The 27,150-nt window shown below is 40.9% G+C and overlaps 3 protein-coding genes across 5 annotated transcripts in view; 1 reads left to right on the plus strand and 2 right to left on the minus strand.

The window, feature by feature from the left end:
- Positions 1 to 9,898, minus strand: part of LOC102310751 (gamma-aminobutyric acid receptor subunit gamma-3) — a 177,525-nt gene extending 167,627 nt beyond the window's left edge. For both annotated transcript variants that reach the window (XM_042224485.1, XM_042224484.1), the window contains exons 1-2: positions 9,410 to 9,898; positions 8,794 to 8,948 (exon numbers count right to left, since the gene is read on the minus strand). In XM_042224485.1, the coding sequence (XP_042080419.1) occupies positions 8,794 to 8,948; positions 9,410 to 9,465 (211 nt within the window). In that variant the 5' untranslated portion in view covers positions 9,466 to 9,898. The remainder of the gene's footprint in view (positions 1 to 8,793; positions 8,949 to 9,409) is intronic.
- Positions 9,899 to 12,725: 2,827 nt separating this feature from the next.
- Positions 12,726 to 27,150, minus strand: part of LOC102311059 (gamma-aminobutyric acid receptor subunit alpha-5) — a 44,228-nt gene continuing 29,803 nt past the window's right edge. Inside the window, exons 8-10 of the mRNA XM_005949409.3 lie at positions 23,260 to 23,412; positions 22,782 to 22,993; positions 12,726 to 19,047 (exon numbers count right to left, since the gene is read on the minus strand). Of these exons, the coding sequence (XP_005949471.1) occupies positions 18,748 to 19,047; positions 22,782 to 22,993; positions 23,260 to 23,412 (665 nt within the window). The 3' untranslated portion in view covers positions 12,726 to 18,747. The remainder of the gene's footprint in view (positions 19,048 to 22,781; positions 22,994 to 23,259; positions 23,413 to 27,150) is intronic.
- The window catches only part of LOC102311362 (gamma-aminobutyric acid receptor subunit beta-3), an 86,712-nt gene continuing 83,974 nt past the window's right edge, over positions 24,413 to 27,150 (plus strand). Inside the window, exon 1 of one of the 2 annotated variants that reach the window (XM_042224478.1) lies at positions 24,413 to 25,082. In XM_042224478.1, coding sequence (XP_042080412.1) covers positions 24,934 to 25,082 — 149 coding nt within the window. In that variant the 5' untranslated portion in view covers positions 24,413 to 24,933. The remainder of the gene's footprint in view (positions 25,083 to 27,150) is intronic. The other variant, XM_042224477.1, reaches the window with a different exon arrangement.

Raw genomic sequence — 27,150 nt, forward strand, 5'->3', positions numbered from 1 at the left:
TTGATGTTGAGCAACCCTTGGAAATAGAGAAGCTTACTATTATTATTATTATTTTTATTTATTTACTTTTTTTTGGGGGGGGGTTGTGTTTTCTTTTTCCTTTGTTTGACTAAGTTATTATTTACAGGTCATATAGTTCGTACTTCCACTTAACTGTTGCTCTCTAACACCTTATAAGTGTCTGATTTGCAAGGGAGGGCGATTGACTGTTATACAATAATTTAGCTGCCCTGGATGTCTCCTTTGCTGTGGAAGTACTCCAATTTCTGTATGCAATTCTGAAACGCAATAAAGATATTGTTGGGGAAAAAAAAATGCACAAAACAAAAAACAAAAATTGCCTGAAAAAGGAGTGGGATGAAGAAAACTTATTAAATCCCACCCCTATACTCACTCATCAACAAAAAAAACCAATAAACTTCCTGCAGCTACGCCCATCATTGCATACAGACCCATCAACACATGCGCGAGAGGAGGGAGGTTTGGGGTCCTCACACACCCCTGTTCTCTGCTGGCCATCGGGGCGGGGGGGCTGGAAGGAGGTGTTGGCCGTCCGATTGGGATCTGGGATATGGGGCCTCCCTGCTGCTGCGGATCCTGGGGCGGTCTGCTTGCCTCCACCCCGGGTGAAAGGGTAACATCTCCTGAGTCTAGGTGCAATTTCCCCCTCTAGGCGCGAGGGTACCTGGACCCGGGGTATAGAGTTTGTTTGGGGAGTGTGATTGTGTGTACAGTGTCCATGTATGTCTATCCCTACATTGGGTGAGTGCTGAGTGTTTGTATATGTGTGCATGAGGGTGGGAATGCTTGTTTGTGTCTGTGTGTGCCTGTTTGTCTGTGTCTATATGTCAGGTCGGGTCTAACACTCCACCTCTCTGGGAACTCCCAGGCCCTCCAAAGGCCTATCTCCCCTCACCACACTTCCTGCCGGTAACTGATGCCCTCAGGGGTCGGTGCGTTGGTGGTTCTTGGTGTCCGGGGCTAGGCGCTCAGGTATGTACCAGCTCACTCCTGGTGATTACTTAGCAGGGCCTGGTGCCTGTTGCTCGGTCAGGCCTCTTTGGGGGCAAAGGGGGCCCTCGGGCCTCCGGCCTCTGGGCCTGCGGCTCGGTTCACTGTGGCACAGCTGGCTGCTGGCAGAACCGGCGGGCACGCCACTGCAGGCCCCTCTGGCTTCTGCTCCATGGCTACCGGGTGACCCCTCATCTGGGTCTCTTCTCAGCTCTTCCCAGGAGGGTGGCACGGATGTCCCTCCGGTTGTCCTCCTTGGGCTCTCGCATTCTGGGGCCTCTGGATGTCTGGAGGCTGGATCTCCTCCATGCCTGCTTCATGCCCTGGGGGACAGGGCTATGGCTCTCTACATCCTCTAGCAGACCATTACATGGGGAAACCTTTTGAATACAAGCACGCTGATCCACACAGGTGTGCACACGGGTGTTTACTGTTCATAGACATAAACTACACCTCTATTGGCTGCTATTTCCAAGCACATTGTGCGCTGTCGGTCCTGCTTGCTACACAACAACATTGAATATTTAGTATTTACTGCTGTTTACACATAGCTAGATTAACGTGATTGTGTTGTGTTTAGTATGTTGCTGTGTTTTTTTTTTTGCTTGTTTTCTCTTCTTTTTCTCTCAGCAGGTGATCCAGGAGATTTTTTTTTCTTCTTTCTCTTTTTAATTGCCCTTTCTCACTGTCCCTCTTCTATTCTGTTTTTCTTTTCCTTCATCTTTCTTTCTCCCTTTCCTATCCCTCAGTCATGTCTGTCCCGTCTGTAACAACTGAAAATAAAATAAAATAAATAATAACAACAAAGGTTGATCAAATGGACCAATATGGCAAGGCCATGATGATCCATTTGGCAAAGTAAATCCATTGGGTATCTTTGTTGGTCTTCAGACAACAGTTCTGACGGGTAAAAAACCAAATGGGACAGGCAAAATAAAAAAATAATAATAATAAAAAATAATAAAAATAATAACTTTTATATATATTCTTAAAGCAAATTATTATATAGTAAAGCTTTCGGTTTAGTCAATTTACTTCCCTGCGCTCACCTACTGTCACGAACTCTGAGTAGTGACCGAAAGAATGAGATCGCAGATACAAGTGAGCTTTCTCCAAAGGGTGTCTCTTCCTTTGAGATGGGGTGAGGGGTTCAGCCATTCAGGAAAGGCTCAGAGCAGCTCCACTACTCAACCACTTTGAAAGGAGACAGCTGAGGTGGTTCGGCCATCTAACGGGATGGCTCTTGAGTCCCTCCTGGGTGATGGTGTTCTGGGCATATACCACCAGGAAGAGGCCCCAGGGTAGATCCAGGACACACTGGAGAAATCTCTCAGTGGGCCTGGTGTTCAAGTGGGTGAACTGGAGGAGGTGGTTGGTGAGAGGGAGGCATGGGCTTCTCTGCCTATGCAGAGAAGCAGAAAAAAGCAGAAAAAGACTGCACAGAAGAAGAGAATGGTTGAACATTAATATCATTAAAACAAAACAAAAGATATGCCCCCTTTCTTCTGTAGCTTGTTGGTGGTCGTTGTTGTTATTTGTGATTTCACTATGCATGTATCTCTCTTTTCTGTTTTTTTTTTCCTTTCACCCTGCAATAGATGTCTGTCCATCCATGAGCCTGTTTCTGCTGTGAGTTCTTCATCCCCACTGTCTCCGAGTGCTTACTAGAGATCATCAGATTACTGGGACTGTCTTTCTATAGTGTATTTACTTTGCAATATATAGACTGTTGTGTTGAACTGGTGTCACATAAATCAAACTAATGCACTGTAGTTTTTAGCAGAAGGAAGTGATGCATCAGTTAAGAGGTATTTTCAGTCCCATTTGGTGATCTGCTGAGTATTAATGACAGCAGGGTGATATTTGTTGGAGTCAAAATAAAACTTGAATCTGTCTTAAATGAAGATTTTAATTTGTTGGCCCTTTGTATTTTTAGAATGCGCCTCAGACCCAGTTTAATTGAGTTCCTTGAATCATCCTGGCTTCCAAACTTTAAATGTGAGTGGCTGAAGAGCCCTCGCAGCATACAAAGCCTTCCACTCCAGCCCTCTTTGTCCTCGATTCCACAGACGCAAACACTGACACATACACCAATGCATCTTTGCACAGTACATGAGGATCACCCAGATCTCACACAGTGATCACACTCTGAATCCAAAAGGAAAGTGACACAATAGGGACACAAAAGCATCTCATCTTCATCTAAAGGGAACTGCTTCTTATCGCTTAAGGTGAGGCTCAACACTTGCTCTGCTTGGAGGATATGTGGGTAGCTTTTCCCTTCTCAAGTGGACCAGTCACCCACTTTATATGAAGATTAGACTCGCTGCTCACTTCACAAGACTGGATGTGACAGGAGGAAAACAAACAGAGACACTAAGTTAACAACCCTGTTATACTGTAGTCTCTTGGATTTTTTGGATTTTCACTGTGTTGAAACCTTTTTATCCATTCTAAAGTAAAATATCTCAAAGGTCTTTGAATTTCAGAGAATTTATAGAAAATAGATTAGTTAAAATCTGAAGCATAAGGGACAAAAGCTTGATTAGTCAAAGCCTGACTGAAAGCACTGAGCATTTCACATAGTTTTAGGATTATAATACACACACACAAACACACATGTTGGGTATTCATATCTTATGGGGACCTCTAATTGAAGTAATCCTTTCCCTTGCCCCTAACCCTAACCATGAAAAATGAATGCCTAACCCTTACCCTAAACCTAACCAAAACCTACACGAAAATCAAAGTTTGAGTCTCAAAATTGCCTTCAAACTTGTGGGGACCAGGATTTTGGTCCCCATAAGGGCTGTTGGTCCTTATGTATAGTAAATTTTAAATGTCTGGTCCCCACAAAGATATAAATACACACTCAACTACACACAGACATACAAACACACACACACACAAACTCCTTTCTGATGTGAATTTTGAGGCTATTTGTATTTATTTAATTCAACATAATAAAACTTAAGATCTAATTAGGGCAAAAGTATTGTTACATTTTTATGTTTAATTGTATTTGACTATTTTTTGTCATACCATATAATAATAAAATATTGTTCTACGTGCCTTTGTATGGTCTTTACTGTACCCATAGTGTATCAATTTAAAAAGCTGTTTTCTGTCAACGAAAAAAATAAACAGAATAACGTTATTAATAACTTTGTGCTGTGCTTCAATTTGCATATTGCTGTACAAAGTAACCAGGTGGTGAATTTCTTTGCACTTCTCTCTGTCAGTGCTGATAATGCCAATGTTAGTTAGCTAATAGTAGCAGATTTTTTTTCAGGCGAGGAAAATTGTTGTCTTCACTGTCGAAGAATTTAGTATTATGCAGATTTTCTGTGCTGAAGAAGTGAACCTTGCTTCGAGACACAAATGTTCAACTTAGAAATTAGCAGCCAATTAATAGTAAAATTTCACATTTTCTTAAAACAACAGTATGTGCTCTGGTTCCATAGCCAGCGGCTTATAAACAAGCACAACTACAGACGAGAAGAGGCAAACAGAAATACAGTGTTTTTATATATGTGTGTGTGTGTGTGTGTGTGTGTGTGTGTGAGGATGACTTTGATTTAGTCAAAATCAAGGTGTGTCTTAGAAATGAGCCTCACAGTGCTGACTTCAGTGGCTTCTATCCGTGTGAATTTACTTTCTTTGCTGTGTGTGTGTGTGTTTTCTCAGAGATTCATTGCAGCGGATCTCAACAGAACCCACTCTCTTTTACAATGACTTAAATGTCCCAGATCTGTCTTTGACTCAGCGTCATCTCCAAGTATGTTTGTAAGTGTGTTGTCTGTGCACGTTTTCCCATGCACACACACACACACGCACACACACACACACACACGCACACACACACACACACACGCACACACAAACACACACATGCACACGTGCTTCCACTGCTTCACATAATCCTGCTAAGAAATTAACATTTCATGGACAACACTGAGGTTTGTCAACTGGATCTCATCAAAATTTCATCCCTAATTATGGAAGCAGAGCTGTAGGGTGATCCCCCACATGCCCACCCCCTCTTCCCGCAAGGTGAACTACCAGGCTGAACCGATTCGAGCAAGCTGCTGGTGAACGCGCGAGAGAGGGAGGAAAATAATTGTTGATGATATCTGGGAATCATTTCAAGCATTCCGAGAAAGACAAATAAACATTATTAATGATTGGAAGATACAGTGTTTCCCACCAGAGCCTGAAAATTCATGAGCAAGGCTTTTTAGTATAAACCTGAGGGTGAAGAGTGTAGCATCTGACTGAGGCTTAATAAGATGAAGTTTTAAAAAAATTCTCAGAATTATGATGTTTACTAAGAATTCACTCTTAAAGTCAGGACCAAATCCTGGCATAGGTAAGTGATTCACCAAGTATCTTAGCCCTTAAAAGAGCTCCTAAGGTGATAAAGTGTTCAGAGTGGGGAAGATGACATTTAGAGGATTAAGAGTTTTTTGAGCAGGGAAAAAATAGCAGAAAGACAAAGTTTAGAGGAACTGGAATAGGTGAAAGAAGCCGAATATATGAAATTCATATAATCTGGTTCATCTTTTGAAAGGTGCTTCTGTGATAACAAAAAATTGCAGATTTTCATGGAAATGCATCACTGTCTCTTACATTTTGATTAGAGTGAAGATTTAGGGGTTGGCTCCCTGGGGTTTTCTGGTTTTTGGGAATTTGGGAATTATTGCTCCAAAGTGTACCCTGCATTACTCTCCTTTTTATTTACAGTGTTTATGTGATTTACTTAATCAGTGTTGAAAATAATAGTTAAGACCACATACCCAACAGTAATGTGTTCACTGAAGTCATAAATGAAGCCAAACTTTCTCTTTGGCTGCAAAATAATTCAAATTGTATAGAAGTCTAAGGAGTCGCCCTCTGCTGGACATTGGACATAAAGCAGGGTTTATTTGATTTTAACATTGTCTTTGTTTTTTTATTGCATGGCTAGATCTATATTTTATTGCACAGTTTACGCATGAAATTTATGCAAAAATAACTGCCAGTAGCTGTCGAGTTGCAGTCAAATGGTGCAAACATCTTTCCGGATACTTCACAAGTTGGACTTCAGTTGTCGTACAGCACAAGTGTACCAATAAATGTAGCTCAACAGAGACACACTGACTATTTGTTCACTTTGAAATCACTACCATTTCAATAAGTAATCCATTCTTAGGTCTCATCCCAGCGAGACCTGCATTTGCACACACCCCCTCCCGTGTTGACTGTGGATATGTCCTTGAGTTCTGCTTAAGCAGGACTTTGTATGCAGCTTCTGAAAACTTTTTGAATGGCTGTTGGTACAAAATGTCTTTCATCCTAATGTAGGCCGAACTAATAGAAAAATACAGAATATTTCAGACAAAAATTACCTCTGTATAGGAAGCTTGTCAAAAATGCTTGCATTTTATTTCAACATTTAAGTGAAGTGGAAGTGGAAAATATCACAGTGAGCTGCGGGAAGCAAAACAAAATTAGAGTAGAGCAGCTCCCAAATGGCCTACACATATCAGATTGTATTGCTGATTGTAAATGCAAACTCTGAATCAAGGGAAAAGAAACACAAGGAGAATGTTACCAAGTGTCGAGCGTAAATTGGAATATGAGAGAAATAAAAATAAGGTCACAGCAGAAACAGTTGGAGTAATGTCTGCCTTCACATTCAGAATAGTGCCGCTAATATAGTAAAGGCAGTCAGTCTAATGACATTGAGCCACTGTGCTAAACCCCGGTGAAAATCGCCTCACTGGAAACCACCACACCTCTGACTCCTCTACCACATGTCCATAAAGACAGGCTGCCTTGATTTCTCCAAATGACTTCTAAAATGCTGCAGCAACAGAAGCCGGGATTGCACGTTCATCACAGAAAAGCCTTCCAGCCAGCAGCCCACCAATGAGAGGACTCCGGGGAACAAACCGGTAACCATTTGATTAGAGACCTCACTGAAGAGGAATGTTCTCCTCCAAGGAGCTCAGGGCTTTGATTGCACCACAGCAGCGAGAACATGGGTGCAATCAAGGGAGGATTTGGACTCGTGTTCCTGTCATCACCCTCGCTCTCTCACACACACACAGCACAAACTGGGCATGGCCTGCCAGCTGTGGGTAACTCATTCTATTACATGTGTGAAAGCGATAAATGTCTTTGTGGTTTGGGAGTGACAGCCAGATAAGCTAGCACGGTGTGCTCGTATTTACATTCTTAGTTTTTTGATTTATTTAATGACCTTTTGATTCAAACTGAAGTGGTTAAAGCCAACCGGTGTGCTACGTTTTGCTAAATGCTACTGTCACTGCTACTATGCTAACAATGCTAATGCCAACATGCTGGTGTTAAGCAAGATTTTTTTTGTTTGTTAAGCATAAAAAAGGCACCAAACTCAAAAGATCAACGGATGAGCCAGTGTTATGTCTACACATAGCAGACAACTTAGCAAAGGACCAATTTCTTACTTGCAGCCTGTCGCAAAAACACACAATTTGTTTCCATTGCTTTACTCGCATCTACAAACAAAAAAAACCCCAAACCCTCCAAAAAGACACTTGACTGAAAAACTGGCATATCTGGGCTTGGTGTGCAATGTTTCCTTAAAAAATTGAGGAAGCTGGACAAGTAGGCTTAAAAACCTATCTACAGCATACATTTGAACAGTAGCTGAAAGTCACATTCTTAAAAAAAGCTAGAAAAACATTCAGCAAAGATCTGACACAGGACTTGAGAGCCAGGGATGTTGCCTTGTCAAAACTGATGGAATTACAAACATGAAAAGCACCGTAAGATTTTGATATACCAAGAAATATGATCTGGAAAGTATCTGGGTGGAAATATTTCACCATGACAATGATCCCAAACACATTGACAATGCAATAAAAGCATACCTGAATAGTAAAAACACAATGGAACAATAGTGATCATGGATTGGCCTCCCCAAAGCCCAGGCCTCAACAGTACTGATAGAGAGGGAAACAAAAGGCAAAACATCCAAAGAAGAGCTTTGAATGTCCTTCGAGAAGCCTGGAGAACTACTGCTGAAGAGAGTTCAGCCTGTATGATTCTAACAAGATTAAAAGTCAATATTTAGTTTGACTGCCATTATTCTTAAACAAACTCTTTTTGCCTTTTATGTTGTGTTTCCATGCATGTTTGCCCACATTTCTCTGCAGCTATTTCCCATGCTCTTAACAAAATATAGAGAAATGACGGGTGGCTTAATAATTTTGCACAGCACTGTACGTCTTTGTAAATTTGGCTTATGTAGAGCCAACATAAGAACATGGTCCTATTTGCATTTTGAATTAAACTGCATTTAAGTGAATTAGCTTTGCAGATAATTTGCCAGAAACCCAAGAAGTGGACACATTTTATTTCCTCTCCATTTACTGTTAATTTATTGATAGAAACACAAATAACCATTAGTCATGTAAATGATGTAAATACTGAAAAATTCAGATGCCCCTGTAGTTTTTATCTCCCACTAGATAAATAAAGTTCTCAACACTTAAAAAGCACTTTATCCCTAATTCTTGCAGAGATCTCAGCAAACCCAAATCCACCAAATCTGTCCCAGCGTAACTGAAGAAACCTAATTTTAAAATGATTGAAAGAGAGGGGAAGGGGATGTCATCTCCCCACCCTCACAGCAGCACTACTAGTTTCAGCACCATGGACAGCTCAGGCACAGAGCCAGTCCCTGGACAGCATCACCAAAGTTTCTCCTCCAACCAAAAAAGCCTCCAACTCCTCTCCACCACTTCTGATCCTTACCTCCGATGTCTGGGCGTAGAGTCTTGTCGTACTCCTTGAGCAAATTGTTCAGAATGAGCGTTGCGTCCTCCTGGTGCGACCTGGGCACCAGCATTTGATTGACAGTGGTGTCCTGATGATCCTCATCGTCGTCGCCATATTCCCGTAAATCAGAGCTGTTTGTGTGTGTGAGAAAGAGAAGGGATGGAGGAGGGGGCGAGGAGAAAAGGAGAGGAGGGGAACGAGAGGTCTTAATCATGTTTAAAGAAACACATTGTCATGAAAACTTTGACGCAGAGAAAAAAGAGAGAAAAAAAAGAACATGTTTGATTCATGGTGACTTGGAGCCTGCTGTAAATGACAGTGAGACCCCCAGACTGTGGATTTGGGCGCAGCAGTAAATGGTGCTGTCATTTATCTCCCCCCCCCCCCTTTCTTTCTGTTGGAGTGCGTGTGTGTGAGGGAAACCCTTAGGAAAAAAAGAGAAGAAAAAAGAACCATGCATTACCACACAGTCTCTTTCACACATGTATGGGATTTCATTCACAGCAGTCGAACTTTTGAAGCTTTAACGCTGCTCTCAGCTGTTGATCGTAGAGAGGGAGAGAGAGAGAGAAAAGGTGCAAATGACACTCACCGAGCACCTCCAGCGAACAAAAGTGTGAGGAGGGTGACCACAAACTTGATTGTCATTTTCCCACGCGCGGATCACCTCTGATCGCAGGAACCGGTGGACTGCTGCTGCTGCTGCCGCTGCTGCTGCTGCGTTGCTGCCGCGATCAAGTGCCAGCGCAGTGAAAAGGTGTGGAACCATCAATCCCAGCTCTCAACTTCCTCATCCGCCCACGCACTTTTTTCTCCTGCGCGTCATGTGCACCGAACAGCCACCACCACCTCCAACACCACCACCAACAACAACAGCACCAGCACTACCACAGCAGCGGATCGCGAGCTCTCTCCCGCCCCCCACCTCCCTCCACCACACTTCCTCCTGGTCCTCTTCGCTCCTTCGTGGGGAGGGTTTCCTCCGGGAAAGGCGCCCGACGATAAATCAGTGAGATCCAGCCCAACACATGCGGTGGTAGCCGAAACAAGAGGAGGATGGTGTGTGCGTGTGTGTGTGGGAGGGGTAGGGAGGCGGGGGTAAGGGGCGGATGGGGTGTGTGTGTATGTGGGGGGCGGGGGGGGGGGGGGGGTGCTGGGAGTCTAGTTGACGGGATCCAGCGACGGTGCCTCCCTCCACCTTCTCCCTGTGTGGGCACCAGAGTGGCAGGGGGGCGCTTTCTGCTGCTAGTGGAGGTGGTGAACCTTAGGAGATGAGCATCTTGCGTGACTCATACACTACCTGGATCACAACTGCACACGGAAACACCTCCCTCTTTTGTTGCTCTGACTCTGGCATGATGATGATGATGATGGTGATTATTATTATCATTATTACCATCAGATGTTTTTATTATCAATATTATCTTGTTTTAGTTAATTAGTCTTAAAAGAAGAACCGGAACTTCTCAAAACTCCGTTACTTCCTTTCATTCAAAGAAAAAGTCTCAGAAATAAGCATCAATTCATAAGTAAACAGCATAATATGTAGTTTGACTCAGTGCGAACTGATATCTGCAGTTTGCCTGGTGATGATGATCGCCCTTGGAAGTCATGTTCAGACTTTACACGTCCGTTTACGTGCCACAGAGTCACCGCGAGCTCTCCTCCTCACAGTATTTTTTTTCTGAATAGGCCCACAGCTCAGCAGGGCAGCCCTGCGTTCAGCTTACAAACCTGCCAGACTTTTTTCCTTTCTGAACTAGTGAGTGCCACTCGAGAGGCTTCGCTGCCCCCTGGCGGCGAGAAAGAGAAAGTCTTTCCCGCAGTGTTGCAGCCGAAAAGAAATAACCTGCTGACCAAGCGTGGACCAGCAGGAGTGATTCATTAATAATTCTCATGAAATGAATTAAGAAGCATGTACATGTAGTTATTTTTGCCTATCCATACTAGTGACAGTATTAGGAGACCTGCAGGAATAATTGATTGATAATGATGACATAATTAATTGAAAATCGTGTTGCCATAGTTATTTTACCAACTCACAGAAGTAACAGTATTGTCAGCAAAACACACTTTAAGAATAAAAAAATAAATGTGCAAGTTCTGTCCTCTTTGTTACTTTGTGTGATAAGACTGTTTGCCCAATCTTAATTTGAAAAGTGAATGGACTGACATGGTTTCTCCTTTTATGAGTGATGAAATTACATGATGTTCTTGTCATAGCTTTGCAATCGTTTAGATATTCAGAAGAATTAGCAGCTTGTGATTATCTTTGTGGATAAAAGTATGATGTGTACAGTGAAAGTCCTAGGTTTTGTTCATCAAATATTAAATTGATTCAGTGTAAATGACCATTTATAAGGAACTGAATCATTCCTTAAGTAGTAAAGTGTGTGGTGAGTGCATTTTGTCAGTAGGCTCACTCCTCTACGTTCTAGCAGGCTCACAAAACAGTTATCCATTATAATCAGTGATGAGCAGATTTGTCGACATCTATGTGTGACAAAGGTCATGTAATGTGTTTGCTAATATTGCAAGGCATGCTTTCAAATGTAACTTTGCAATGTGTGATGTATATTTGAAAAGTGTGCATTTTATCCCAAACCAGGATCTTTTTGTTTGTACACATACCAAAAGGACTTTTAGTTCCAACACTCAAAATATTTTATGCCCAATATGCTGACTTATTTAACTACATGTACATGTATATTTTCGATGTAATTTTGAAATATCATAAGAATATAAAATTCAGTGGAATCTGGTCAAATGAAATGTACTTGATCAGTTTATACAGAGCACAATCTTTTTTCTGGTGTAAACATAAAAAGGTTGTTTTTTTTAAATGATGTAAGTTTTGTCCAAAAGGCAAATTTGCTTGACAGTTCCTCATTATTAGTTAAATTTAGACGGGCAAAACAGTCTCCACCTTGTAGGTGGATGACACCACCTGTTGTTGATATGTGCAGGACTGATAACAAGTGATAAAAGCTATTGCCTAGGCTGATAACTGTCTGTTGCAAAAGACCGACTGATCATTAGGAAAACCATTTCCCAAAGATTTTATCTCAGATGAAATATGTCATCATTACACACAGCAATCCATTTGGCTTGCTGTGTGTAAGGCTGTATGGGAAAACAATGACGTGCGCCCTAATAAATGAAGGTTATTCAGTGCATGAAACTGAAAAGCTGAGGGGTTAACACAAAGGTGTGTACTGCTCCGCTAATAGAGCAGTACAAGCTGACTTTTGCTTAGCAGGTCCCATTTAATTAAGCTATAAAGAGTTTATTTGTCAAACTAAAACCTCTGACAGCTTCATTAACTGGGAAAATATAAACATATGTCATCATCTACCATATCATTATGAAAACAATACCACAGCATATCATATGCCACTGAAACACAGTGACAATGGGCCTCTGTATGCCCTCTTAGATACTAGGCAGATCAAACTTAAAAAAAAATGGATAAGAAAAAGTTTTCTGATGAATTTCACATTATATCAAATTAAAGCAAATTTGCATTACTTATAAAAATAATGTTTCTAAGTGACCCAAATTGCATTAAGTAGTTCATCAAAGCATTTAATATCAATAGACAATCAAACAGGATTCAGACATACCAGTGTCAGATTTCCTTTTATATGTGCAGCTTTAATCAGGATTCAACAAAGCAACATTTGAGCTACAGTAGTGTTTGCAATGTACTATATAGCATCTTTGCTAATCCTTTTTATTTGATCATTATCAGTATAATACACAAAACAAATACAGTACATAAAACAAAGAATGAGTGACACAAATACGTTTTTAAGCCCAGCTACAATGGCTTTGCTGCATTTTTGCAAAATTAAGCAAAAGTCTGTTTGATGGGTTCTTCGTAAATATTCTTGTAAAAAGTTCTTGAAAAAAAAAAAAACATGAGCAACTTTATGCATTTTATTGGTCACCTTTAGCCTTACTTGAACAGGCAACTGTTGCTATCGTAGCTCCGCAAGTGTCCTTTAAACCAGCTGCTGGATGTGCAATAAATTCCCCAGCCAAGAGTTCAAAGCGTCAGTCAGCTTCACTGCCCATGAGCTAGCTTGGGATAAAGGACATACAATCAACCCTAAGTTTGTTCCTAACATGCATCAGCCACAGCTGTCCAGACAACACACTGAGAAAAACAAGTGTTTGTCATGAGGGCTGGGCCAGTCAGGGCTTAAATGGACAGAAGCGCTTTGCTGTAAGGGGCTTCCCTGAATGGGTGAAAGCAACTTAAGCAGAACTAAATCCCTTATTCTAACAGATGTATGGCAGATGAGTCTGTCACAGTGGCTGAAGGAAGGCGGGTGGGGTTGTTTCTTGGCCAGAAAGAGAGAGTTAAATGGATGGGTGCATTGGTTTACGCCAAGAAAGATGTGCAGAGACATGAGGAAGTCTACCAGGTTTCAGCACTATGGGGATCCTCTGACCTGACAGTTCACATGAATGAGCTGATATACGTGACTTACTTGTCTTCTTTCAGCCCCTAGCATATTAACATAATATTAGCTTTGCCGAATTTTTGGAAATGACAGAATTACAATGTGGGTAGTACTAAATATATGATGTCCTATAGTTAATATGATTGAGTTTTCTACAGCAGAAAAAATAAAATCCTATATTTGTCTGTTTGCCAAATATTGTCAACGTTCTATATGTAGCTAATATGTAGCTATCAAGCACAGTATGCTAACACCGACCAAGCTAAAAGGTTAATGCTAATAAGTGTAATATTAATAGGCAGATAAATCATGTTAGTTGTATTAATTTAGCTGGCTAGCATTAAAAACCTATTATGATATTAGCATTGTTTTATTCAGATGATTAATAATATGGTATAATATGCTTATACATAGATTTATTAATTCATTCTTCAATTCATTAATTTTTTAGAAGGTCACTGTTTGCTATTTTCCTATCACTGTTTTACATGCAGTAAAATGCTAATGCCAGCATGCTACTAATAGTAGAAATTGATAAAAAGATGACACATATTATCAAACATAACACATTAATGCTGAGTATAACAAAGGCCACTTTACATATATGTTATTTTAGCTTGTTATCAGTCAGAAATATTTATTAAATTACTGAGAACATCAGAGGATTTATAATGTATTGAATTTAAGTGTTCATCCATCTGTCTGCCTACTATTATTCTACATACAGCTAAATGCTAATATCCACATGCTAACAACGATGACGCCAATATGCTGGCGTTTAGCAGCGGGTACAGATATTTATAATCTGGTATAACATCATGTAAGCTGTATTTGTTTAGCCTGTTAACAGTCAAAATAATTTCTTTTTGAAAATTTTTGAACTTACATGTTATTTTTTGTTTATAGACTGGAGGATTATTTTTATTTTTTCCATATATTACCCACCAGCCACAGTAATTTTGATCTGATGACAGCACTAGAAAAAGTCAGAGGATCACCAAAGTTATTGTAAATTTGCCATGAATATTACCATATTAGCCAAATTTATGGACAAGCTAATAGTTGTAGAGATACACTATTTGCACAAACGTACTGGGCTACCTACAGGAGCTGCGCTGCATGGAAACCTATTGCACAAAGCTCCTGCTATACAGTTTTTTGTGCTGATGGTAATGTTGGAGGAGGTTTGGAACTCTGCACTTCAGCAGAGTGTTGATTACACTTATGCACTATATGCCCCAGCTCTTGGCAACCTCACTCTCTAATTTTACGTGGCCTGCCAGTTGGTGTCTGAGTTGCTGTGGTCCCTAAAAACTTCCACTTTTGCAAAAATGCCACTTACAGCTGACTGAGGAATTTCTGAAAGGTACAAAAAATTAGATGAAGGGACTTGCTGCAATGTCTCATTCTATTACAGTAGCACTCTTAAATTAGTGATCTCTTTAGAAAGACCCATTCTTTCCCAAATAAAAGCACAAAAGAGTACAGGCCTAGATTCTTTAGATTTTACACAGCTGAAGCAATGGGACTGAAAATACAAGAATTCAAAGAATAACAGGTGAGACCCAGTACCTTTGTCCATACAGTGAACTTCTGTCAGACTGAAGCTGCTGTCCACAAAAAAAATAATGAAGGCTATATGTGTTTGTCAGGGACATTATCAGTGACTTTTTACAGTAATAGTTCCTTTGGTTATATGTTAGAAAACAAGGCTTAAATAAAGCTCAATAAAAACAACTGTTTAGTTTAAAAAACACACTTGTTGAAGAACTCAACTACTGCAGACCTAATCAGAAATACACAGACAGAAAGTGTGTACTGTTACTTGATAATGTGTCAGATACAAACAGGAAGTCGAGGAACAGACAGATTACAGATTGGTGGGGGGGAGATGTCTCGTCTGTATCCTGTACTTGGCTGCCATTGCACTGAAACTGAAACATTGTCTGATCTGACAGAAAGCTGGATCTTAGATTTCCATAAATGACAGCTTCAACATCAGTTAGACAGCACGAAAATACCACAGCATATCCTGGCACACAAAGTCAAAATAAAATCACTTAAGTCCACCTTAAGTACACAATGCAAAGCAGATAGCAGCTTATGTCACCCTTATTTACATGGTTTTTTACCAAGCCAGTGTATAAATATCTGCTTAGCGGCCTAAAGTTTTTGAGGACAATGTTCCCAGCAGCAGGTGAGAGAGGTTGGTGTTCAAAATCCATATGATAGATATGAAGAACTGATATTTCTGTTGGGAGCATGGGGTCCTCTTATTCCTGAGTTTGTCTCACCACAAACCAACACATGCTGTGCAACAGGTAGGCTTGAGCTGTAATGACAAAATGTGTGCTCGTCACTTTAATTAAGTCACTGTAGATATAAAATACAAATCAGTCCAAAGATCACGTTTGATCAGCTCTTCTACAAGCCACAAGAACGAAACAAACTCACACATGTACACAGAAGAAAAAAGATATTGAAGACAATAACATCATTAACATCAACATTGGGCTTTTTTTTTCTACTAAGGGCTTCAGAACACAAATGTGACAATCTGTCTTTTTGTGTCAAAGCAAAGAGCTACGTTGAAAACGAAAAAGGCTATTTACATGATTCTCTCATGACACTCGGCCTTATTTCCCCAAATTCTTTGCAGCTTAAAGGCCTCGTCGAACCAAGCTTTCAAAACAGAGAAACATTCTGAGAAAAAAAAACAATGCAGTCCAGTGACATTGGATTAGCTCGCGGAGGTGAAGTAAATTAATGCAAATCAGGGTGCAATTTTGATAAACTTGAGCCCATCGATTGAACCCAATAGTAAGTAATTCTGAGAGGACAGAGCTCTGCTGTGTTGCTCACTTTTGTGGACTGTTATGAGTCAGTTCATGGTACAATCAATCTTTGGTCACCTGTTAGCCGCTGAGCTGTTGAATTTCTGTCTCCTGTTGCTGATATATGCGTGAGGTTTTCTTTCTAGTATAGCTTTGCTGGAATCCAGAAACATGACACAATAATCATCTTTTTTTCCCCCAGCACTTCACTTTCACAAACACACTGTAGACTGGAGTTAACATTTTCCAACAGCCTCAGAAGATGCTTAAATGACCCAGAATACTTTGACTTTGTGCAAAGCATGAACTGAGCTCTCAAGTGTTGCTATTAAGAGGCATGAGTGAGAAAATTATTGATTCACTTTTTGTATGTGAAAAAGAATAGCTCAGTGGGAGTGGAAAGTTCTGTAGGTAATCTACTAAAAAGGTCAATGATTAGTCTTGCGTCAGAAACTGTCGTCTTAAAGGCTGACGCAGCCCAAGACTGCTTTATTACTTTACTACAACCAGCTCTGTCTTATAAACCTAAAATATTTGTTTAACAGCCCGTGTGCAGGATGTGTAGCACAACACAAAACATTATTAACTGTCAAATCCCAACCGACTTGCAAACCCAGGACGGTACTGTGACCGTGCAATGTGTTGTTTTGCATAAGGGTCTGCAGGTATTTATTAAAGTCAAAAGAAAGAATCTGACTCACAGCCACCTGCACAATCCTGATATTTAGGAACACCTCCAACACCTTCGTCACAGTTAAAGTGACATTTTGACAAACATTACAGTTTTTCTTAAAATACTTTTGGGACAGAACTTAAAAAGTAGACAAAATGTATGAAGTCGATTTGTGATGTTACAGAGCTCAATGTGTATTTTTTGAGTTTGTTTATTTTTTGAGCTCTCTGCTATTTTCACTATGACCCGCTGCCTATTTGATGAAACACGATGAAAAAACCTACAAACAGCTCTGCACACTGCAAAAAAACTAACCTTGCTACCAGCTATACAGCCATGGCTTGTATACATCTTGTAATTCTCTCCTTGCCCCCGATGCTCTGCGGCATGTTCTGCTTTGTTATATCAAAATACACTAAATATGTGGGGCTTGGCTCGAACTGTTCAGCGTGAGCAGCTGACAGGGCAGATCCAAAGATTTGTCACAGCCATATACCCGAACCAATTACATGCTCATTCTGATAACGTCTCCCCTTGGCATTCTACATAAATTAATGCTCCTTGCGACAATTATCGCATCCAGGTGCAATATAAGGCATGCTCTTTTCGGTGTTAAATAACGGCACAGTGTGGAGCAAATTACCTGTCGCAAGCCTTAGAAAACCACATTCATATGATTACGTTACATACTTTCCTCTCCACATTTGGAAATGGAACACTTACAAATACATAGCAGCTGTGTCAGTGCCTTACAAGTCACAAAATTGTCACAGTACTCATTTAGTAAATTTCACCAGCAGTTTTTTAAAAAACCAAAACAGGGTTATGAACTGTACATGAGTCTGGTTTTCTCTGTGGACACATTAGCAGGGTGCGTGTCTGGACATCTCTGAACGACAGTCCCAAAACTGTCCACATCGCTGTCCTGATTTGTATGTGACTTGCTCTCCATTTGGTCTCTCAACTGTGCATATTGGTTTCCCAACTGAGTGACCCAGGCTCAAAATTCTGTTAAATCACATATATCCAATCCTTAATTTGTGCTAACACATCTGTCACAGCCGTCCAGTCACCCTCGTGTAAGTAGGCCAGAAAAAACCCACTTTTTTCAAACATTCTTGCTGGCCCTAAATGATGACTTTTTAATTCAAAACTTCTTTTCCTCTCACATTTTACTTTGAGACTCTTACTGCCAGGGCTTTTGGGAAACCAGGCCTGCAGCAACAGTTCTTGAATCTTCAAGTAAAGATGTACAACAAGAGACACAAGCACCCTCTGCGTTAGGCAGAGGAAAAGAATTGGCAAGATTTTTTTAGTTTTTTTTAAAAATGGAGACATAAAACGACATTATTAATGCACTTGCAGCATCAATCTCGAGAGATGTGTCTTTCTCATAGCGCGGAATTAGGTACATTTTAAAATCATGTTTTAAAATTTAAATGCGAGTTAGATTGCAGAGTTTATGAGCCCAGTGCAGTAAGAACATGAAGCATTAAATTACTTTGTTAAATTCTCCAGGTAGTAGTGACCAAGTGTGCTCCCATAGTTTAAGCAATGACTGACATATACATGGTCGGTGTTCAAGACAAAGAGGAGTCCATGTTCCCTTTTTGGGGGTGAGAATCATGCAAACTGCAGCAGAACAGATGAGAAAGAAGCAAAGCACCCTCTCTCCTGTTAATGTAGTCTTAAAATGCAGTTTTTTAGGCCATGAAAAATAGGAAAGGGAATCGTGAAGCCTTGCATCCATTCAAAGTGCTTGATCTAAATAGGTGAGTATAGTTTTTGTTCTTTGTTTTCACATTTGTTTAGTCTGGAGGCAGAGATGTAGCAATGGCTGCTTTCATTATGGATCACCCCTCTTCTATTAGGCTCAACCTTCCCTTCTCCCTGACACAAACTGCCCACCCCTCCCCCCCACGCCCCTGAAAAAAAGGAACAATAAGAAGAGCGATTAAGTTGAGATGACAACTCCTTTCGACAACGGTTCTCTGTTGAGGTACGTGGCCCAGTAGACGAGGTTGAAGGTTCCGAAGAGGACAGGGAACACTATCCGCGACATCTTGTCGATCTTGCTGACACTGTTGTAGGTCTTCTTGGGGTCCATCGTCTTGGTCTCAGCAGAACGCAGGTGTACCGACGTCGTGTTGGAGATGGTGGAGATGGACGTGTCCTTGGTGAGGTTGGGGGTGTAGTTGACACCTGCCGAGCACACGTTGTTGGGCTTCTTGGACAGAACCATCGGGTCTCGTTTCTATGGCAGGACAGAGCACGTTGAGTAGAACGTTAGTTACAAGCCTCATTTTGCTCTACTGTTACAGTTTTTTTTTCTGGCTTGAGAAGAATCTGTGTTTTTCGTTCTGTCTGGAGTGATTAGTGACCTTACTGAGGTGAAATATTTCTGGCAGAACATTCTGGTAAAATGTGGGCTGCTGAGTTATTGAATTTCAATCAGTTAGCAGCATGATTTCCACTGGTGTTCTGTCAGTTTGAGTTTTATTTATGATGACTGCACTGTGTATATATGTTTTAGTGCAGCTGTTAACAGATGCCTGGCGGTTGTCCTAGACATCACTGGGATTACTAAACCAAGCAGAATGTATAGTAATCCATGCTGTGAAGTGACTTTCAATATCCTGATGACTCACAGTGCATTTATGTACTTAACTGTTTTTTTCAACGCTTATACTGAAGTTCACTTGCTTCAGTGCCACGTAAATGTAACACTGCTCTAATATCTGTTTGCTAACGGTGTAGCTAAAGGCAGAAAATGATTAGTTTGGCATGAAGGCCTTGACACACCGGATGTGATTTTGCTGGACAAAATTGCGGCATTTATTTTTTTGAACCAAGCTTGCTTTTTCTGATCCAAAAGCAGAAATCTGACCAATCAGATTATGTTTGGCACACCAGTACAGTACATACAATCAGCTCTCTGTAATTATTTCTTTGCCTCCTCAGATGTGGTCTCAACTCTGCCAACAACAGCTCAAACTACTCCGCTGTCATCCCGAGATATGTATGAAAGTGGTCGTCATACAGCTTCAACTCCTGGATCAAACCATGAAATTCTTCCTGGTGTTGCCTGATGAGAATTAGAGGAACCCAGAATCTCAGTTTCTTCCTTTTCTTGTTCAGAAACATCAGGAACAGCTTATCATTGCTTTATAATGATTTAATTTTTTTCACAGTGCATGTGAAATGTGATCTGCCTGTTTATACAATACACAACGATTTTGGATCCGAAGAACTGGGAATTTCACTTTGGTGTTTTTGCAGTGTGTTCGGTGTGTAATGACCTTAAGACTGTTTAAAACCCTATTGTACCACCGAGTAAGTAGTACTGTTTCTCAGATAAGCCTAGAGGCCTAGAGTACAGTCACTGAATTTCTTCTGGATTTTTTTTTATGGTATGATCTGACAAATAATCAAATAAATAACTGTGCTTCAGTTTTTTTGTCAGTGAAATTGTGTGGGCTCAAATTGTGGTCATAAATATTTTCTACTTGTAAATCAGTTTTGTACTTGTAAATTAGGATTCGTATGTGTAAAAAGAATGTGTGTGTGTGTAAAAGAGATTTGTATGTGTAAAAAGAATTTGTGTGTGTGTAAAAAAGATTTGTGTGTGGACTTAGCCAAAAAATACGTGTGAAACTCTGCACTCAAGTTTCAAGTACAAGTACGATTCGATAGAAGCTAGGTCCCCTAACTTTCAGTAGCTGTTGAAAGGATAAAGTTTTGGTATATCAGTGGTTAGAAATACTTTAGGATTAGTTTAACACAAAGTCGGGGCTGACCCGGGATCATGGCTGTGAGTCACAGTGCACAGCATAAAGGTACTTTCACATCGGACGCAGCATGTGCTGCTAATGCTAACTGCTAACTAAAAGCCAAGGATCCAGAATTTGTTGCGCTGGCTGCTGAGCTCTGTGGGTTTTTGCAGCAGCTCTACCTGTACTAGATGCACCTGCTCCTTGTTGTTTCTATCTCTGACTTTATGTCCTCTACAAGAGTTTCTGTTTTTTTTGCTGGTTCTTCAAATATTCAATAAAAACATGTATGCTCATTCATAACGAAGAAAGCTTTGTAACTATCCCCACTAGTGAAGACTGTCATTTCCACAATAAGTTTAGATAACCATTTGCACCAGTCAGATAACAAAACATAACACAACAATATTGTTATAATCAATCATTTGCAACACTTCCTTTGTTTCTTGTGGAATATGATACAAACCGGATTCCAAAAAAGTTGGGACACTAAACAAATTGTGAATAAAAACTGAATGCAACGACGTGGAGATGGCAAATGTCAATATTTTATTCAGAATAGAACATAAATCACAGAACAAAAGTTGAAACTGAGAAAATTTATCATTTTAAGGGAAAAATATGTTGATTCAAAATGTCATGGTGTCAACAAATCCCAAAAAAGTTGGGACAAGGCCATTTTCACCACTGTGTGGCATCTCCCCTTCTTCTTACAACACTCAACAGATGTCTGGGGACTGAGGAGACCAGTTTCTCAAGTTTAGAAATAGGAATGCTCTCCCATTCTTGTCTAATACAGGCCTCTAACTGTTCAATCGTCTTGGGCCTTCTTTGTCGCACCTTCCTCTTTATGATGCGCCAAATGTTCTCTATAGGTGAAAGATCTGGACTGCAGACTGGCCATTTCAGTACCCGGATCCTTCTCCTACGCAGCCATGATGTTGTGATTGATGCAGAATGTAGTCTGGCATTATCTTGTTGAAAAATGCAGGGTCTCCCTGAAAGAGATGACGTCTGGATGGGACCATATGTTGTTCTAGAACTTGAATATATTTTTCTGCATTGACGGTGCCTTTCCAGACATGCAAGCTGCCCATGCCACACGCACTCATGCAACCCCATACCATCAGAGATGCAGGCTTCTGAACTGAGCGTTGATAACAACTTGGGTTGTCCTTGTCCTCTTTGGTCCGGATGACATGGCGTCCCACATTTCCAAAAAGAACTTCGAATCGTGACTCATCTGACCACAGAACAGTCTTCCATTTGCCACACTCCATTTTAAATGATCCCTGGCCCAGTGAAAACGCCTGAGCTTGTGGATCTTGCTTAGAAATGGCTTCTTCTTTGCACTGTAGAGTTTCAGCTGGAAATGGCGGATGGCACGGTGGATTGTGTTCACTGACAATGGTTTCTGGAAGTATTCCTGAGCCCATTCTGTGATTTCCTTTACAGTAGCATTCCTGTTTGTGGTGCAGTGTCGTTTAAGGGCCCGGAGATCACGGGCATCCAGTATGGGTTTACGCCCTTGACCCTTACGCACAGAGATTGTTCCAGATTCTCTGAATCTTTGGATGATGTTATGCACAGTTGATGATGATAACTCCAAAGTCTTTGCAATTTTTTGGTGGGTAACACCTTTCTGATATTGCTCCACTATCTTTCTGCGCAACATTGTGGGAATTGGTGATCCTCTACCCATCTTGGCTTCTGAGAGACACTGCCACTCTGAGAAGCTCTTTTTATGCCCAATCATGTTGCCAATTAACCTAATTTGTGTTAATTGGCCTTCCAGCTCTTCGTTATGCTCAAATTTACTTTTTCCAGCCTCTTATTGCTACTTGTCCCAACTTTTTTGGGATTTGTTGACACCATGTAATTTTGAATCAACATATTTTTCCTTTAAAATGATACATTTTCTCGGATTAAACTTTTGATCTGTCATCTACGTTCTATTCTGAATAAAATATTGACATTTGCCATCTCCACATCATTGCATTCAGTTTTTATTCACAATTTGTTTAGTGTCCCAACTTTTTTGCAATCTGGTTTGTAATAACTTAGCTGATGTCTCAAATACACTGCCACACTTGTAGGCCCTGCAACCAACTGCTAATATTTCATAACCACAGGTCATAGCCAAGTTTGCGTTTTTGGTATTTCTGGATGATCTGAGGATAAACTCTTAAATGTGTATCAAAGTACCCACAAATTGTACCTTAGGGTGTTGTGCTTCCATAGCCTTCTTGCCATCCCAAGCCCAGCTCCTCTTGGTGAAGTAGTTCACTGTTGCGAACTCAATGAGGGCAGAAAAGACAAAAGCATAGCAGACGGCAATGAACCAGTCCATGGCTGTAGCATAGGCCACTTTGGGGAGCGAGTTCCTCGCACTGATGCTAAGGGTGGTCATGGTCAGCACAGTGGTCACCCCTGGGTGCAAACAAAGTTAGACATGACGATTTTAAATTTAGTTTTTATGAGCCAGCTGGAAACAAATGACAGACTGGCCTCACTCAGTGAAGGTGGGCATTTTAATAACTCCTAACTGTCAGCTTGTGCAGTGCTGCTGCTCAGTGAGCGACTGTTATTATTCTCCCTGGTATGAATGCGCATGATGGAAATATTACCCAGTTAAATAAGAAGTTTTTTTACTTTTTTTTTTTTTTAAGGATTAGTAGGTAAGCAGCTTCACTCACCAAAAACAGTTCTGGCAGGAACTGACTCTCTGTTCAGCCAAAATGACACCTGGGACAGGATTACAGTCATGAAACATGGCATATACGTCTGGATGACAAAATATCCAATCTTCCTCTTCAGGAAGAAATGGGCCATCATCACTGTATACTGTCCTAAGGGGAAAGAAGCAAATAAAAAGGATATAAGGTTAGATAAGGACAACAAACAACAGCGTCCTAATAACAGAAATATCTACTTAAAGATGCACTTTGAGAATAGAGGAATTATTAATGTGCGACTTGACCTCCTTACTGAACAAAAGATGTTTAGTCTACCGCATTGGGCATGTCTTTATTTTAGAACAAACTACCAGCTGTGTGATCAAAAAAACAAGTAAAATGGCTGCAATGGTGCTTAGTCACTGGATAAAAGGAATGAAAAGTGTCATTTGAGAAGCTCCCCTTCTTTCCACTATTCTACCATTAGACTAATGAAATAATCAGAGGTGTTGGAGACTGGTGAAAATGTGTAAAGAGAACATTTCAGTTAAACATAACAGCAAAATGAACCTGACTTCAGGTCTGTTATTAAAAGGAAAAATTAGCGTAAGTGGTGTTAATTACTGTGAGAACACGAGAATAGATTATTATGCAGTTAATGTCTGGGTTCAACAATGGGCCATGACAGTGGGAGGTAAAAAGTGTGTTGAGAGGTGGGAAGTGGGAGGACAGAATACTCTGTTAAACAACAGAAGATTGCATTTGAGGGTTTTAAATAAAAATCTCCATTGCCAGCAGCAGTTTGTGACTGCAGGCGCTGGTAAACTATGAAAAATCTAATGACTGTATTCCATACACTCTCTCTCCCTCACAAACACACACACACACACGCACGCACGCACGCACACACGCACACACACACAGAGTAATACATGAGGCTTTCTCCAGGCACAATCGGATTTTTGAACCTCCCTAATCCCTGGTTACAATCTGCATCCTGCCATCAGTGAGCGCAAAGAGAGGGAGTTAAAAAGCGGGGGGGAGGGGGGGGGGGTGCTGAGGCTTCCTGTCTTGGGATCCATTGCTGAGCTCCAAACCCCGCCCCTTTCCACCCTGCCAATCCAGGCTCTAACACACGTAGACACAGTCAAACACACATGAAGGATGATCTCTAGCTGTTGACACACACCTCAGCGCACGCTCTAAGCCACGGAGACGGACACTCATTGCTTCTAATCACTGGTGGGATGGAGGGGGGATAGCCGTGTAGATATATCTGCATACCTCTTTTTTTTCTTTTTATGTTGTTTTTCTTTCTTTCTTTTTATTTTTCTGGTACCTCCAACGCTCTTCATGGAACTGACTGGCTTGGGGAGGACAGAAAAAGCAATTCAGAAAGCGCGCTGAACTCATCAGCTGACATCAGCTTAAAACCAGGGGAAATTTCTCTATTTTGCAGCTGCCCTGTGTTGAGGACGAACGGCCGCTACGCACACTTATCAACGTCACTGTCACTGCCATGCCTCGATCTGGAGTTCCCCAGCATGCTTAGTTCTCTCTTCTACCTAATCGCTCGGGCCCTCTGATGCCTTCATGACTCCAGGCCACCTGGTTCACAACTACCCAGTCCACTTCTACACCTGCTGGAATCATCCAGACACATCCCTTGCAAAGGGTTACCTTTGCACTTGATGCATGGATCCTGAAAGGACCGGGGGCAAAGGAAAGAGGAAGACCATGCTCCTCTGGTGGATTTTACTTTTCTCCCAAGGATCTGTATTTCACAGTGTTTGTGGGGAACTCCCTTTTGTGTCAAGCAACAATGCAGCCATGCTGGTAAACTGGTGAGTTGGAGGGAAACTGTTTTGCCCTGTTTTGCCAAAGCTGTGTGCACAGCATTTAAAATGATTTATTATTCTCTGGAAAATGTCCTTCTAGATCATTTAACTTCTTAACACCCGGTAAGTCAGTGTCAATGCATCAAGTGTCAGGGTTAGACATAATGGGAGGGGTAGTGGTAGTGTTTTTATAGTACCTTAAAAGAAAAGTATTAAGATACAAACTAAAAAAAACTGTTCATTAGATATTTGCTAGACATTAAGGCTAACACCAAGCCCATTCCTAACCCTAAATGGGTTATTGGTGACCAGATGGGTCTTCAGAGGTTCACAGGATATGGCGTTTTGTCCCAACACTGATGTCGCAAAGGTTCCTGACAAGCCCTGAGGTCCCTGCAAACTGTAGACGTAACTGTTGCTAGAGTAAGCCTTATCTGCTTTTAGAGTCAGGGAGTTATTTAAGGAAAGTATCTGAGACGGAAGAAGCCGTGACCCTAAAGATGTCAGGTCTTTAAAGAAAAACTCCCTCACTTATCTCCACTTTCACATCCTCAGGGGGGAGTGCCTCAGATTAGTGTTGTAATTAAAGTCAAACATCATCCAGCATCTGACACACAAAACGTCATGAATACTGTTCATTAGCTACTTTTAGCTAGTCCCGTATTCACAAGGGGTCACAACATGTAGCGCCACACACTTGCTTTCGCAGATCTGTACACCAGATATCCTTCCTGACACAACCGAGAGACGTGTTTCCTCTCAGACTCAAACCAGGAATATCTGGCTTGCTCTGCAAATGTATAAGCCACTGTATTATGGAGCCACTCATTATCAATGTTCATTGTCAAGAAATAGCTAATATTACTAAATGTAACTGCTTAGCAACCACCAGGTGGTCCCATCTGGAGTCATGGTTAGAGATCAAATTTGTTAAAGTTTTTTCTTGTCTGGAAAGGCCCAGTTGAAAAGCTTTTCACTGAAAAACTGTAATGCCAAAATGTATTCTTCTCTGAAAGTGTGTCCTTTTGCCTGTGGCTAAAAGAAACCCCAAACCGTAACCCTAGGTGGACATGGCGAACGAGGTTAATCTTAAATCTCAAACTGTATCCCTGCATACAGTTAGACATAAAGGTTTTGACAGATGCAATGTTACAGGTTAGGACTGCATCTATAAAATTATTTGTTAACAAGACTGAAATGTTTTCCTCCACTATTACTCTACATACTAACATGTTGGACTAAAGCCATTCAGTTGAGGCGATCAGATTTCTTTGTATTACTGTGGTCTTCAAACTTTTAGGACCATGTAACAGAACAACTGCTATATATATTTAAGAAAAGAAAATTTCAGAAAGTAGAACCTCTAATTCCCATCTGTCACTGCACCCTCGGTAACACCTGTTCACTGCATTCAATATTTCATTTAACACAATAGGGAAAAGTGCAAGATCAAAAACCAGAGCTCAGATCTGGCACATCTTAGAGTGTCATATTTGGTCTGTCAAAGTTATTAGTGAGAGAGTCAAAGATATAAACAGTAAATTAACCTTCTGGGCTGAATGTGACCCCAGAGCTCAAGCTCATCAGCAATCTCCACCACTGATTTGGGCAGTTTCCAGACAGAAGCTTTGAGCTGCATGAATGATTTACCGCCTTTGGTCCTGGAGATAAATGGAATTCTCGGATAATGTTTAGCTTTTTGTGGTAGCAGGCACGACACCAGATGGTGGCTCGATGATTTGGGTAATATCATTAGTACTACCAAATACAACATATGAACATAAATACTGTATCATAGTTATTATACTTAGAGTATATATTGTTTATATCTGATCAGCCATATGAGAAGGAATCGGTTTGATTAATTTATCTCCAAAGGGTTGGATGATGCGACATTCTTACAACTTCATTTGACAAGAAATTTAGATACTGTGCTATTTTGGTTTGCTCTGACTTTTTGCACACCCATGTGCACAGCCACATGGTCTACATCCAGCCTCAGCCCTCTATATGTTAAGTTGGGGGCTGGGTGGGTATATTTTGGAACAATTTTTGTGCAAGTACAATTGATTTG

Source organism: Haplochromis burtoni, unplaced genomic scaffold (assembly GCF_018398535.1).
Source record: "Haplochromis burtoni strain Fernald_Lab_line unplaced genomic scaffold, NCSU_Asbu1 Contig_139, whole genome shotgun sequence".
NCBI classification, from domain to species: domain Eukaryota; kingdom Metazoa; phylum Chordata; class Actinopteri; order Cichliformes; family Cichlidae; genus Haplochromis; species Haplochromis burtoni.